Genomic DNA, 16424 nt, shown 5'->3' with positions numbered 1-16424 from the left:
TCACTCATTGAAACTTCTATCCTATACTCTGGGAAAAGGACAGTGTAACAGCATCTACTTTTGTACTAGAGAAAATATCTCACTTGTTCAGAAAACATTGCTTGGAATTCTGCTCCTACCCTTAGTATTAACCTATTGTTAATAATTTTATTTTTCTTATAATGTGGAAATCCTTCCTAGAACAGTGACTAGAGGCGGATCACACATCCAAAAATGATATAGTTAGGTCTCTTATGTGACAGGCATTTGAGGGAGTTGACAACAATATCTAGCATATTTTTTACTCTATGGAATTTCAGGGTTTGCAAAAGCAAAGTTTCCTCAGCAAGGTAGAAAAAAAAATCGTGTAATGTTCATAAGGAGCTTTATTGGAATAAAAGGGGGTTTTAAGAAATTGGGTTCTTGCCACCTCAGGAGAGGAAACCTGGTTTTCTCGGGTCACTCTGAGCTGCCTATCAGGGAGTATCATAGCTAGAAATGAAGCCCAAGTCCAAAGCATCTTCAGTTGCTGCATCGGCCTTGACTCTGTGACACTGTCTCCACCACTATGCATGGGCTGGGGAGAAACACGTGTCTGGGTAGAAAGGAAGAAAAAGGAAACATCTGTTCTCACAATATGGGTTTGTTATCATAGCTCCTTTAAGTACTGGAGTGCTGGCTCCAAGAGCATATTTTCTCCCGCACGGAATCTCCTCAAGGCTTGGTCGATTTTCCGAGGGCTCAGGGACAGGTTGTAAATGAGATTGTGGTTGTGAATGAGGTGTCTGGCCCGTTCCTTTTCCAGGACTCCTGTGATTGGGTTGGGTGGGTGGTAGGTTTTGAAAAGAAGAAAGAAAAAACAAAAAAGAGAAAACAAATCTATTAGCTCAAATGACTTCCGTGTAAAAACAAAATGCTAATATTTTGACACTTTAGGCTTCCTAAAGCAATTTAAGCTTGTTCTTTGGGGCCATAACACTTTAAAAGCCAATTTTTAAAACAGGTGGAGTGCCTGCGAAAATCGATTTCTAATTTTTCTGGTTTATTTTTATCTTATGGAAGTAGCCAAACACGTTCCTAAACAGGCAGGTTTCAAACAGCCCATTTTTATGCTTTTCTGGAAATGTATTTGCTGTGACTCCCTCCAGCTTGCTGTGTGATTACAGGTAAAGCATCACGTTTCTCAAGGCTCAGAGTCTAAATGTGTATAGTTGAGATGGTAGTGCTTATCATCACAGGATGTGCTCTGGTACTTACGTGTTATATGTATCAATGCCAAGGTGCTTTCCATGTTAAGGGTAGGTGGATGTTGGTGGTTGCAAAGAGGAGTTTTAAAGGTAGAACAGAGCATCAGCAAAGATCAAGAACTCACTTATGAGCTCCTAATTGTGAGCTCATATATGTCAGATACAGATATGCGCTTGGGAATATAGAAGATTTAGAGAAGTGACCTTTTAACCTCAGGAAGATCCAGTTGAGACAGTCAGATATGCAAAAAATTAACTAGAATGCAACAATAACAATAATCACACACACGCATGTGCACACACACACACACACACACACACCATTTATCATGTTTCAGGAATGCCTCCAAACATTTTACCAGTAGCAATTCATTTAATGCTTACAACAGCCCATTTTACAGAAGAAGAAACTGAGGCATAGAGACGGTAAGTCACTTGCCCAGGGTTGCTTAAAACCATGCATTTAACCACTACACTACATTATAGAGTAAGGAAGAAGAGATTATTTTAAGTGAGGCTCAGATTGTTTCCTAAATATGTTCCTTGAATTTGGGGGATCTACACCACTGGTGTCAAGAAAAGCTTTTAAATATCTTTTATAGGGATTAAAGATGCATCTCATGCATGTTGTTCTTCTACTCTTCTATACTGGTGTGGGCTGTGGTAGCGATTGTGGATTCTTTCTCAAAGAGGCCAGAGATGGTCCCCGGGTCATGTTGGAAACATCACTACCAGCCCATTAGAGTTTGTGTCTACTGGATACTTGTTATCTCTGTTGAAGCTGCCAAGTAGTATTCATATATATTTTTTTAATGTTTATTATTTTTAAGAGAGAAAGAGAGCATGAGCAGGGGAGGGACAGAGACGGGTGGGGGGGACACAAAATCCAAAGCAGGCTTCAGGCTCTGAGCTGTCAGCACAGAGCCCGACATGGGGCTCGAACTCATGGACCGCGAGATCATGACCTGAGCCGAAGTCTGACTCTCAACCCACTGAGCCACCCAGGCGCCCCAAGTATTATTTATATTTAAATGAGCAAAGACCACTGAGCATGATGCTTTCCTCTGAACTGCTCCCTGATGGGTCTTCTTAGCAGTGGACTATAGACAGGTCCTAATGTGATTTATTCTATTCGTTCTGTTTGGTTCTGTCCTGTCCTGTCCCATCCTCCCTCCGTTTGTTTATTGTCTATCTCTTCTATTAGAATGTTGATCTTGGCAGAAATAGTTTTCTTTGAGTTGGCCAATTGCATCTTTGCAGTTCTCTGGATTGGGTGGCTGTTCTTGGTCTGGTCTAGGTTGGATCCCTCAAGACATTTCCTCATATTCTGCCTCTGGAATTATTAGTCATGGACTTTGGAATAAGTGTCTGGCTGGGGAAGATATTTTAACTTTTTGAGCCTCAGTTTCCTCAACTTTAAAATAGGGATAATTAAAAATAGGGATAATTAAATTGTATAAAAACCAGTAAAATAATGAAAGCTTAGAACAGTGCCCAGAACTATTAATCACTCATTAATGCAAGAATTATAAGATGATTATAATAGTTATATCATCAACATTATTTAAAATATATAAGAATGTATCTTAATAAAAAAAATTTTAAAAATACACAATTTAGTTTATATTTCAATCACAAATTAAAAGTAATGTTAGGGGCTGCCTGGGTGGCTCAGTCGGTTAAGCGTCTGACTTCAGCTCAGGTCATGATCTCACAGTTCGTGAGTTCAAGCCCTGCGTTGGGCCCTGTGCTGACAGCTTGGAGCCTGGAGCCTGCTTCAGATTCTGAGTCTCCCTCTCTCTCTGCCCCTCCCCTGCTCATGCTCTGTCTCTCTCACTCTCAAAAATGAGTAAATGTTAAAAAAAAAAATTTTTTTTAAGTAATGTTAAAAAATACATCTAGAAATCACAACTGGTGTGCATGGGGACATTTTCTGCTATCTTCTGAGCTTTACCATTGGTAGAAGATTCCTAGTGTCAAACAAGAGTCCATTGACTGAAATTTGTATCTGTCTAATTTACTGTCATTAGGGGATGGCTAGGACAGCTGCATAAAATAACCCTTACAATCTATCTTAGGGTTGAAAACCTGTTCTTGTCCCACCAGAACAAAAATAAAAGAAATAATAAGACTTCCTTTAACATCTACTTTATTCTACAGTTTACAAAGACCTCTCAAATGTAATTTGATCCTTTCTCAAATCTGGGGAGGTATGTTTTATTATTTTATTTTATTTTTTTTAATTTTTAAAAATCATTATTTATTTCTGAGAGAGAAATAGAGTGTGAGCAGGGGAGGAGCAGAGAGAGAGGGAGACACAGAATCCGAAGCAGGCTCCAGGTCCTGAGCTGTCAGCACAGAGCCCGACACAGGGCTCAAACTCACGAACTGTGAGATCATGACCTGAGGTGAAGTCGGACGGTCAACCGACTGAGCCACCCAGGCGCCCCGAGGTATGTTTTATTATTAACAGTCTTAGTTTATAGATAAAGAAACAGGCTCAGAGGATATATATATATATATATATATATATATATATATATATATATATATATATACTGGCTTTCAGGGCACAGCAATTAGTAAAATCTGGAGTTGAATCTAAGTCTTCTGGTAAAAACAAACAAAGAAACAACCAACAAAGCAACAAGCAAAACCTCATGTTCTTTCTGGTGTGTCATGGGAGTTTAGTGTAGTGGGAAGTCCAATAGAACTGGGTTTGAATTATGGCTCAACTCCCCACTGGCTATTCTTTTACCACTTTGAGGTTGGCTTTTTCCTCCGTAAGTAAGGACATTAATGCCTTCAGGATGTGGTTGATGTGAGGAGTTAGTGATTCAGTGTGTGCAAAGTCCAGACTCATGCAAAGAATGTCCTTGAGGTCTCTCATTGCATTCTGCCTCCTTGAACGTGAAAACGTTTTCTATCTAGCCTTCAGTTCGTTGGGAAAATTCCAAATCTACCATTCACTCAAACATTTATCCCAACCACCCTTTTTTCTTTAGAAAACACGACCAGTTATTCACAGTCATTTCTTATTCTTCCTCTTCAAGGATATTTTCTTGACAACCCCTGTTAGAAAATAAGCACAAAGTAGGTTCCCAGAAACACTAATTTGATGATGGATGGTCTGTCTTCACCCTGAATGAAGAACACCCTGGCCTACATATTTCCTTGCACATAATAAAGAACACTGATTCATCAATAGGCAAAGTAGGTATCATCTGCTCAGTGTCTAGATTGAGGCTGTGGTGGTCAGCTAAATACTGTGGTTAATAAACCAATGAAATGACCTCAGTTAATCCTCTTTCCTCATTAAAGATAGTTTTAGATGTTCCCAGATCAGGCTGACACATTCCCTGGCTGACAAGGAACTAATGAATTTCATAGAAACAGAGAAAACAGGCATAAATAGTGAAGAGGCCATGAGAGAGACATTTCAAATCTGCTGGAGTCTGCCTCCAAAGTCAACAAAACTCTGTTTTTCCTCAGAAGAGTTCAGAAGTATGAGAAAGGTCCCAGCCATTGGGGAGTCTTTTAGCAACTGAGTTTATGATCCATCATCTATCACTGCAACTTAGCATTTGTTTCTTTAGAAATGTCTTCTCTCTCCACCTGATGTTTTTTTGTTTGTTTATTTTTGTTTGTAACCCCATCACCACTCTAGTTATGAATACCTAGGCTCATGATTATTTCAGTAATGGCTTTTTTAAAAAAATGTATTTTTATTTATTTTGAGAGAGAGATAGAGAGCAAGCAGGGGAGGGGCAGAGAGAGAGGGAGACAGAATCCCAAGCAGGCTCCACACTGTCAACACAGAGCCCAATGCGGGACTTGAACTCACCGACCATGAGATCATGACCTGAGCTGAAGTCAAGAGCTTAACTAGCTGAGCCACCCAGGCACCCTTTCAGTAGCCTTTTAATCTCCTTTTCTCCAGTATCATCTGTAAATTATCCATCTTAGCTTTTCTTGTGCTCTGCTCTGGTTGAACCTTTGGTGGACACTGGGTAGAGGATTATCCTAGGACTTGGGATTCACAGTAGGATTTCAACTTCACTATCCAATCCAATAGAAATCTTCTAAGCTTTGTGGAAGATGGTTTTAACTCAGAGCATCCTCCCCAGTTATCTAAAGCTTCTCTCTCTGGGAGGCTCACTCAAGCTCTCTCTTCCATGGAACCCTCTCTGAATACTCAGCTCACATTAGATGATAAGCTTCTTTTCATCTCTTCTCTCTTTTCCTTGGACTCTAACTCTTGTGTCTTCAATTATGATGCTTTATTATATGTTGTCCTTGAAAATGTTTGTTTTTCAGCATTTAACTACTCTTAGTCTTGGTGTCAGACCTAAAAGCTCCTTGAGGCCAGAGACCATGTCTTTTTTTTTTTTTAACGTTTATTTATTTTTGAGACAAAGAGAGACAGAGCATGAACGGGGGAGGGGCAGAGAGAGAGGGAGACACAGAATCAGAAGCAGGCTCCAGGTTCTGAGGTGTCGGCACAGAGCCTGATGCAGGGCTAGAACTCAAAAACTGTGAGATCGTAACCTAAGCCAAAGTTGGACACTTAACCTACTGAGCCACTGAGGTGCCCCCAGATACCATGTCTTATCCTTTCTGGTTTTCCTTCTGGTCCAGACTCTAACAAAGTGCTGGGCTGATAACACATGTTTAATAAATGATTTTCTAATTCAGCTAGATTAGTTTTCATTAATTTTTTTTTTCTCCTCCTCTCTTTGGTAGAATTGTTTGAAGTCCTTGGGTATTATATGGTAATTATACTTTATGTGGTCTAGAGTTAACTGATTTGGAAATTCAAAACAAAATGAAACAAGAACACACAGTGAATGAAAATACACACATTGCTACTATTACACGATTACTTCTAGAGAGTACTAATGCATCTGCTATTTCTTTTGTTGAGATATAATTGACATATACCATTGTATAAGTTTAATTTTTTTTAACGTTTATTTATTTTTGAGACAGAGATAGAGCATGAATGGGGGAGGAGCAGAGAGAGAGGGAGGCACAGAATCTGAGCTCCAGGCTCTGAGGTGTCAGCACAGAGCCTGACACGGGGCTCGAACTCACAGACTGCGAGATCATGACCTGAGCCGAAGTTGGACGTTTAATTGACTGAGCCACCCAGGCGCCCCTACCATTGTATAAATTTAAAGTGTAAAATATGATGATGTGATACATTATCTATTGGGAAATATTTACCACCTTAAGGTAAGTTAACATATCCTTTATCACATACAATTACCATTTTATTGTGGTTGTTACTGTGGTGGTAAGCATATTAAAGCTCTACTCTCACAGCAACTCTCAAGTATACAATACAGCATTGTTAGCTAGAGTCCTCATGCAGAACATCAAATCCTTGGAACTCATTCATCTTATAACTCAAAGTGTGTACCCTTTGATCAACATCTCCCATTTTGCCTGGCAACCACTGTTCTGCTCTCTACTTCTCTGAGCTCCATATCTTTATTTTTTTAATTTTTTTTAACGTTTGTTCATTTTTGAGAGACAGAGAGAGACAGAGTATGAGCAGGGAAGGGGCAGAGAGAGAGGGAGACACAGGATCTGAAGCAGGCTCCAGGCTCCGAGGTGTCAGCACAGAGCCTGATGCAGGGCTCAAACTCACAAACTGTGAGATCATGACCTGAGCTGATGTCGGACGCTCAACCGACTGAGCCACCCAGGTGCCCCGAGCTCCATATCTTTAGGCTCCACATATAATACGCTAACTCATCATGAACACAGAATGTAATTAAGTACAATGATTTCAGTCCAGGTGCTTTTCTATCTGCTCCCTCTTTTCCATTCTCCAGGCTTCTGACCTTGACCTGGCCTTCATTTTCACTAGGACATTGCAATAGCCTCCTTTCTCCTTTCCCTGCTTTCAGTTTCTCCTCAAATCTGCACATAGCCATTGAGGGTCTTTCTGAGATACGACTTCATCATACCAGTTCTCTGCTTAGAAACTCTCAGTGCTATTCATTCCCTTTGATCTAAATCCAAATTCCTTGGTCTGGTGTCTAAGATCTTCTTGGAGCTAGAATCTTATATTTTCTACCTTTATCATGTAACATTCTTCTTAATAGCCTTTGTCTTTTTTCCAAAGCAAACTTCTGACACTGAGCTTCACACATAACGCTTTGCTTGGGTAACTCGCACTTTTGCCAGAAAAGTCTATTTCATTCCTTTGTACGTAAACCGTGCTTTATCCTTAACGGTTAATTTCACACTAGCATAATCTTCCCGGATCACCTCACTAGGAAGGAATTCGCCTTTCTCTGAATGCCGACATAGCACACTGTAACGGTATTTATCACCTTCCATCCTGGATTTATTTATGTATTTATATTCATTTATTTGTTCCCTCAAAAAAAAAAGTTGAATAAGGGTGCCTGGGTGGCTCAGTTGGTTAAGTGTCCGGCTTCAGCTCATGTCATGATCTTGCATTTTGCGGGGTTTGAGCCCTTTGTCGGGCTCTGTGCTGACAGCTCAAAGCCTGGACCCTGCTTCAGATTCTGTGTCTCCCTCTCTCTGCCCCTCCCCCACTCGTGCTCTGTCTCTCAAAAATAAATAAACATTAAAAAAAAATTAAAAAGTTGAAAAGAATCATGCAAGGTACTAGAGCTAAAAAAGGAATATAGTCTACTGGTGATATTGTAGTAAGTCTCCAGATAAAAAAAATACAATATATCAAACAGGATAATGGTTGTTAAAGAAGTCTAGGAGGCCAGATTAAGATTGGCCTAGATCTTTCTTGGGGAAATCCCGGGAGTCTCAGAGGAGTAAAGCCTGAGTTCTAACATAAAACATGTTTAGGTTAGGCATGAGCTAGCCAGGCGGACAAGATGAGGAGTTGGCAGTGGGTAAGGTAGGAAGAAGAGAGGTCGACAGCTCAGACTGTCTGGGCATAGGGTTAGAAAAAGCAGCCACAGGGGAAAGCATAGCGTGTTTGAGGAAGACAAGTTCTTCATTATGACAGGGTAGGATATGCTGAGAGAATAATGAGTTGAAGGAGAAGAGACTGGTCAGGTGGACAGAACCAGCTTTTGCTTTGCTAAGGAGTTTGGAGTTCAGCCTGCCAGTGGGCACGCTGAAGGTTTCAGTCAGGAGTTTACAAGACTGGATTATGGGTTGGACTCCAGTAGTTAATGGAGGAGGATCAAATACACAAGAAACTGTAAGCAAACTGGTGGGTGATTCACGTCTGATTCTGATTCATCTTTGTATTTCCTGCTTGTGATCCCAGTGCCAGTGCACGTGGTTTCTATACAAACTGTACTTGGTAATAAGTGAGAGAGAAGGAGGTGTCCACTTCCAGACTAGAACACAAATAGAAAGGTGTATCCACTGTACGCGTCCCACTTCACCTGTATTAGTCAGGTCACACAGGTAGAGGGCATTTTCCAGCTTCCTGAACTTGTCAGTCCATGTCTCATATTCTTCAGGCTCGTTCTTTATCATTGGAGTCATGAGAGGCTGTGAGATTGGCCTGACCTTCAAAGCTTTCAGGGGATCTTTGGGGGATGAAATCTCAGCAGGAGGGTTTTCTGGTTGCAGCTCCTCTTCTGGAATTTTCTACCAAAACAACACAGGCATCTCACTGGCAATACATTCACCACAGAGAGCTCCTCCAGTCTCTTGGCCAAAGATGAGGCCACACAGCTAGCAAGATTTATTGCAAGGTCTGGCTTTGTAAAGCTAGAGGATGTGTTTCAAATCGTCAGTGCCATAGGACCATATCTGCCAATTCTTGCTGGATATAAACTACTATGTTGAGTGCGTGTGTGTGTGTGTGTGTGTATGTTTTAAGAGAAGAGTGAAATCATGACTTTCATTCAGTTTACATTTCTGATTTACACAAAACAAAGGTTTTTGTAACTGAGACATTTCATGACATCCTACTCTATTTTATACTAGTGGGGTTACATGAGGGGATGGGCTTCAGGCAATGCTTATAATTTCTTGGTGGGAAAACTTCTGCATCATGAGTGTGAGATTCTTGATGAAAAGTGATTGAAACAACACTGATATGATCTTAGGCTCCTGGGCTCATTTTAACAAAGCATAAATCACCTCTGCGATCTGTCTGTCCTATTCATTTAAGAAAGGAAGCAGCAGCCCAGGGAATAGAAGTGACTTACTAAGATCAGACAGTCAATGGTAGACAGAAAACTAGGAGGAGGGTGCAGAGGTCATGTCCAGCTCATTGTGGTGTTCTAACTCCGCGCCCTGCACAAAATAGAGATGCCTTTAGAACAGGTAGACAAATGAGTCCCCGCCATGCCATGTAAGACATTCTGTCACTTATCGTGAAGACAGAGAGTGGGCATCTATTGTTTCATCTGATCAACCCCACTTTTCCAGGAATTGCCCATCTTGTCTATCTACATGGTTGTGGAGAGAATTACCATGTATCTACATGCATGGTGCAGGACGAGGCATCTAATAATGAAAAATGGGCCAATAAACACACTTTCCAGTGACTGGGGAACTATTTGTGAGAGCTAAAGACAGAGAGATAGAAAAACAGAGTCATTCTGTGTAGGAGGTAGGAATGCAGCAGATTTTCCACTCAGTGTATTGGAAATGCAAAAAAGATGGTCTGTTGAGAAAGACAGATAAATGGATAGACAGAAGGATAGATAGACAGAGGGTAGGAAGTTGATGGCAGAGAGAAGAGAAAAAAATATAGGAAGACATGATGTGCAAGTCCCTGAATTGGGCACACTGTTACAGTTCTATCCTTAGGCAGCATAATATGCTTGTTTACCCTTCCAGTATATTTCGTTGTTAGAGTTGGTTCTATTAATTGCAATCCAAATAATCTCAACTAATTTGCCATAGAATCATTCCTCTACCTTTGGTATAATATCTGTGCTTCCCCCAATTTTCAAGTATCTGAATTTCTCCAGTTTTGTACCTTTGTCTCAAACTTCTCATATACAAGTTGTGAAAATCCCAAAGCTCTAAAAAATAAAAATTGCAGTAAGGAACCAAGTTTTGAGTTTGTTAACAAACATGGATTAAGCTGCTGCTGGGGAATATGAAGAATTGGTTTGTTTGAAATAATAGAATGCTATATGAAATTGAACCCCTATGGATGACCAGCAACCAGCAAATTTTAAGAGATTAATATAAAAGAATTCCTCTTTGATATATATATATATATTTTTCTGACCGGTGCTCATTTCTCTTCAGAAAGCTCTGAGTGCCTGGTGGAGCCAGGGAGAGGAAGGGGGTGAGGGAAGAAAGGGGAGAGGGGACCGCAAGAATCCAGGCTGGCGCCTGGCAGGAGGATGATGGCAGAGGGCTAAGCAGTAGCCACTGCCCGATAAAATCAGTGTTAAGAAACAGCTGAAAGTTTTCATGAAGTAAATAAACAGGACTCTACTTTTTAGAGCCTTGGACCACTTTAGAAATCTGATGAACACTTTAGATAATCTACCCAGCTAAAGGCACACATGCATAGAGTTTGGTGGATGATTGTAGAGAATTCAAAGAGGTCATTGGATCTGAGAAACTGATTTAAAATAACTTTGTATTTCTTCAGATAGTTCAACAGTCTCTTTGACCACTAAAGGCAGGGAAAGGGGGGATTTGTATGGACCTGAATTAGGCTCAACCAAACAAGTAAGTAACACATCCTATACTGTTTTAGTCCCATGTTATCAGGATCAATTCCAAATTCCTTACTTGGCACATAAGGCCATCCAAGTTCTTGTCCTTGTTTATTTTCTTTCGGCCCTATGTATGCATCTTTTTCTCTCATCTTTTTCCAGCCACAAAAATCCAGAAAAAAAATATAATGCCTTTATGTTTTATACATACTGTTCTCTCTGTTGTAAAAGCCCTTCTTTCCACTCATGCCTTGATTGGTTGGACTTCTACACATCCTTCAAGACCCAACACATATTTCACTTCTTGTGGGAAGCCTTCCCCAAAGCTCCAGGTGGATTGAGGGGTGATTCTTTATAGCCCCTTTATCCATCCCAGCACTTATTCCAGGATATTGTGATTGTTACAGTGTCTCTCTCTTCTACCAGAGTTCTAGAGACTGGGTCTGTGAGGTAGTCATTTGTGGATCGTCAAGGTCTTGTTAGTGGCTTGGCACATACTTGGTTCTAAAGACATGTTTACTGAATGAGTAAGGGGATGAAGAAACAATTTTCTCTGGGAAAATAGGAAATTTGCTTTACCAAACTTCTGCTTCAATTTCACTCCCTAAAAATTGGGGCAGTGAATGCTGCTTATACAGGAATGTGAGAAGAATCAGTTATTGCAGAAATGCAGCAAAATCCTCAAACAAGAGGCAAAATAAAAGAGCAAAGTATATTTTTTATAATCTTATTCACAACAGACTTAACACTCAAGGAGAAAAGCATTTGCTGTTGTTTCTTGCGTGGCAAGAGGCTTGCCAAAATGGATACTATTTTCTAAAATATTTCAAAGTGTGAAGTGCATGAAGAGGCCTCCCGTCATTTTAAGATGAATTATGTTCTAATCCGGGCATTTAAAAAACAACAACAACAGAAAAACTCAGGCTGTTTTTCAATTCTGTCTGCATCTTCTTTTGGCTAAGTGCTGGGAATATTAAAGCGGATTTTAACTGCTTGCCAGATTTTTTTTTTTTTTTTAAATCAAAGAGCCCATTACATTTTAAAATGTGATGTCTGGAGAAAAGGTCACCCTCAGTTTCTGGAAGCTGGACTTAAGATGTTAAAATAGGTCTCATAACCATCTTTTATTTTGATGGCAGTTGGTGGATTGGTCACAGGCTTTGGAAGGACACCTGTATCCATGCTACAAGTCCAGTTTCTTGGGGGCAGATGGCAGGCCCTTCACCTCGTGTTGAGAGAGATCTGTGTGCGTACCAGCTGGGACAGGAACCAACCCACACTCTCAGAGTTCTTCCTCCCTCCTCTGTTGGAAGAGAGTCTCAAAGTCAAAGATAGCCTGACATCAAGGTGTTGGGTGGAAATCAAAAACCCAGAAGGGAGGGCCCCACCCAGCATCAGAGAATAGAGGGCCAAGGATCATTGAAGCCCTTCCCCAAGCTCTGGGTAGCCAGGTGCATACCATATGTTCTGTTCTGCCTTGAGATATCTTAGCAACTTCAGCCTGCATGGTAGTGGCAGAGGTTTCTTTTGCTTTCTTTCCTGGACAAGAAAGAAAAAAACCGAAGGGTTTAGTTTGGCCTCTTCATTTTAGTACATACACATACCTACAGGGGCAAAGAAAATGTTGAAGCTCTGTTATGGGGTTGGCACTGTGTTGGGTGCTAGGGATCTACTGGTAGATAAAAGAGATCTGGTAGCTGCCTTGATGGAGCTCATGAAAGGGAAGCAGACGCTCCAAGTTATTATTCGGTTACAAACTACCAGAAACACAACAAAGGAAAATGTGAAAATATTTGAACATATATTGAGGTAGTGGTGAGAGTGGTGGAGGATATGAGAAGGCTCCTTGGAGGAAGGTACATGTAAACTGGGGACCCGAGGGGTGAATAGGAGTTTCCAGGTAAAAGTGATGCTGGTGGTGATGCTGGGCAGATTGCTTCAGATAAGCAGAGACAACAGCCCATAGCGCCGCCTTGAATCAGGAGAGCTTTTGCAGCTTGGAGAGTGGCAAGGGCCCTCCTTCCATGGTTCTGCCTCTTTACAGAGAAGCAGGAACTTCTGCCCCTCTCTCCACGCAGGTGTGTGCCTCAAGACTCCGGTAAAAGCTTTGCCTTCCTTGCTCCTTTCAGTGTTCAGAAGTGCTGTACAGGAAGAGGTTTGGACATCATTCCTAACCCAGGGGGTTCCACTGCCCAGACACTACTTGCTCAGGCTGCTGCCTTCACGAATAGAAGAAATTTCCTTAGGATGCAGGAAAAAGACATGAGGCTCTTCTGCTGAAATCCTCTTAGGCTTATTGTGTGTATCATCCATTCATCACTAGCCGCTTCCATCACACTGGGTGACTCACTCATCTGTTTCACAAATCCATGCGACGACCACACAGTACAGATTTCTGGGGACTTCAGCTTCGATGTTTAGTGCATTGTTCAAATATGCCATTAACAAATACCTGTTGTTCCTGAGTGGGGTCTCACTACTTTCAACAAAAATGGTTTAATCAATACATTGCGCAGAAAGGTGGAGAGTGGAGGCTCTGGCCTTGGGTTGGAGTCCCGGCTCCTGTCTCTATCAGCTGCGCGGCCCTGGGCAGGTTCCTCATCACCACTGTGTCTCAGTCCCCACTTCTGTAAAAGCTGGATAGTTCTGCCCAGAGTTTAGTGTGAAGATTAAATGGACTAGAAACTGTAAAGTCTCTTAAAAACTGAGAACAAACTGAGGGTTGATGGGGGGTGGGAGGGAGGGGAGGGTGGGCGATGGGCATCGAGGAGGGCACCTGTTGGGATGAGCACTGGCTGTTGTCTGGAAACCAATTTGACAAGAAGTTTCATATTTAAAAATTAAAAAAAAAAAGAAAAGAAAAGAAACTGTAAAGCAAACTCCTGGCACACAGCAAGTGCTCAATAAATGTTAACTAATAGAGGCACCTATGTAGGGATGCTCATGTAAATTAACGTACATTTCAGATGAAAAAGCCTTTTGTTACACCTTTAATATTGTACCTGTGAGCCATGACGCATCTTCTCCCTCAGTCTCTTGATGAAGGTAAGGTGACTTCATGATATCTGAAGCTTCATTACCCAGCATTAGAATAAGTACTCAGTTAGACTAAATGAAGGACCTGGTGCCCTGATTTGGAGCCTAGGAAATAAAGCCACTGAATATATAGTTCTATTCCTCTAATTCCTTTTCAGGTCCTACGGGAGGAGGGATTTCTTCTCTTCATTTCTTTATTCCCCTGTACCTAACCCAGATGCTAGAGTAAGACTTAATAGATGCTTAATGAGAATCATGATAGCCAGTTCAGGCAGCCCCTTTGAGGCACATCCGATTTAATCAGCTGAAAATTTGCCATGGGAACCCATCATCACCTAGTAGCGCTGGCCCCTGCTTATTTCACCCAGTATGTGGAAGAAAAGCTTTCTGCCGGTGAGAAAAGGTTCCAATTACTCTGAATGATCAAGTTTGAGAGTTAAAAGGATTCTGGAAGCAGTGTGTAGCATAAGGGCGGCAAGATAAACTTTGGTGTCAGACCTGAGTGCTAAACCTGGTCCTTCCCTCAACCAACCGCAAGCTTTCAGATCCTGACGTTGTCAGTTGTGGAAAGGACATGACACCAGCAGTCTGCAATAATATTGTGGCGATTCAAAAGAAAAAAGTTACTGAGAGAAAATACTTAACATGGGGAAGATGCTCCATGCAAGGTATTATTATTTGTTATTGTGTTATCATTATTATATGATCTTAAATCTCATTTCCCCAGAAAACGAGACTTAGCATTAATTATGATGTGGGCACTGTTTATTTTCTGGGCACTGTTCATGTACATTATCCCTTTTAGTATAAGAGCTAGAACCTAGTCTTTGTTCCAGGCCAGTTTCTCTCTGGTGTCTGCACTTCTCTAAGTTACATTAGAGAAAAATACAGGCTAGTCTCCCTGGTCTCTCTCAAGTTTCCCTTTCTCCCTTCTAATACCTATGAGCATATAAAGAGGTAATGGTTTGCACATGTAAAAATGGTTTGAGAAACCCGAGGCAGAACTAATTTTTTTTTTCTAACACAGCAGGAAGGATAAATAATAACCATCTGTCTAGTCTGCCAGTTGATGATTTGTACTGGAGGAAATAAGCCAAGCTGGCTTCTAGAGATTTCCAGGTGTTGGAAGGGCCAGGTTTTACAGGGCTTCCAGTGGATTCTGATAGTCACACAGCCAGCCCTCCCTGCCCCCACCCCCCTCCACTAATGACTTGAAATCGTGGTCTTCAGTGTTGGCTGCTAATATGCTACCACCTGGGGAGCTTTAAAAATTACCAGTGTCTGGGCGGCACACCAGACCAATTAAATCAGAATCTCGAGGGGTGAGAACCCAGCTCAGAACTTCTAAAGAATTCTCTAGATAATTCTAAAGTGAAGCCACAGGAGAAAACAACTGATGTAAATAAAGACTTCTGGCCTCATTGGACCTAGTGAATGAACTTTTGTGAGAAGGAAACTAATATATGTCAGATATCTCAATATATGCCAGACATTTCCTCACGTGTTTTCTTAATCTCAAGAATAACCCTGCAAGGTAGAAATTGTCTCCATCTTACCAAGGAGGAGACTGAGGCAACACAAGGTTCAGTTTCTTGCTTAAGACAATAGAAGTAGCATTAAGTCTAGGATTCTAATGCATTCACTCATTCAACAGCCATTGTTAAATGCTTACTGTGGTACAACAATGAACAGGACAGAATCTTCTCATGGAGTGCGCATTCCAGTGGTGAGGGCACGCAGATAGATATGTAAAATAATGTCAAGTAGTGATAAGTGCTAGAAACACAACTGCAGCCAATTATGGGGTTGGAAAGTCTTGGCAGTTTCTATTTTAGGGAGCGAATTCACCAAAGGCCTCTTGAAGGGACATTCAAATAGTCCTGAGAAACAAGGAACAAAGGTATGCAAATGTATGCAGAAAGAGCATTTCAGGAGAAAGCTATCATAAAGACAAAAGGTCACAAGGGAGGGAGGAATATGTGGTGCATTCAGGCAATAGCTGAGAGGGGAGTCTTGTTGATGTGGGATGGAAAGGGAAGAGAAGTGGGTTAAGTATTAACAGAACTGAAGGGCCTCATGGGCCATACAGGTGACTGGAATTTGTTATTATTATTTTGGCTTCCATCATTCATTTCTTCTCTGGTGATTGTTCTCTTCATTATCCCTTTCTAGTGATAGCAACAATATTTTGGTTGGTGGGCACCACTCTTCCCCTATCCTGGTGCTGTGGTTTGGTAAGAATGCCCCCCATTTCCAACTCCAAGCCTGGCCTCTGGTTAGTTGAAGACTATCATGGTTATCCTAATCACAGTCTTGATTCAAAGGTGGACAAAAAAATCTAACCTAAGTGTCTGAGGCTAGAGGAGACATCCACTACGGTTTCTCAGCTAGCAAAATTCCTCTGGGAAGGATGGGCCAAAAGAGAGTGCTGTGAACATGCGATGAGCATAGCTGTCATAGCTATTTTGTTACTGCAGAAGAAGTGCCTGGAGTAGTTGGGGCACCACCAGGTAGAGCC

General features: G+C 41.4%; 1 protein-coding gene across 1 annotated transcript in view; it reads right to left on the bottom strand.

Moving 5' to 3' along the window:
* Positions 1-347: 347 nt before the first annotated feature.
* C2H1orf87 (chromosome 2 C1orf87 homolog) overlaps positions 348-16424 on the bottom strand; it is a 79331-nt gene continuing 63254 nt past the window's right edge. The window contains exons 10-12 of the mRNA XM_058693776.1: positions 12330-12409; positions 8621-8828; positions 348-789 (exon numbers count right to left, since the gene is read on the bottom strand). Of these exons, the coding sequence (XP_058549759.1) occupies positions 629-789; positions 8621-8828; positions 12330-12409 (449 nt within the window). The 3' untranslated portion in view covers positions 348-628. The remainder of the gene's footprint in view (positions 790-8620; positions 8829-12329; positions 12410-16424) is intronic.

Source organism: Neofelis nebulosa, chromosome 2, assembly GCF_028018385.1.
Source record: "Neofelis nebulosa isolate mNeoNeb1 chromosome 2, mNeoNeb1.pri, whole genome shotgun sequence".
In the NCBI taxonomy this organism is placed as follows: Eukaryota; Metazoa; Chordata; class Mammalia; order Carnivora; family Felidae; genus Neofelis; species Neofelis nebulosa.
Note: the sequence above shows the minus strand (reverse complement) of the source record. Positions and strands in the feature narration are given on the sequence as shown.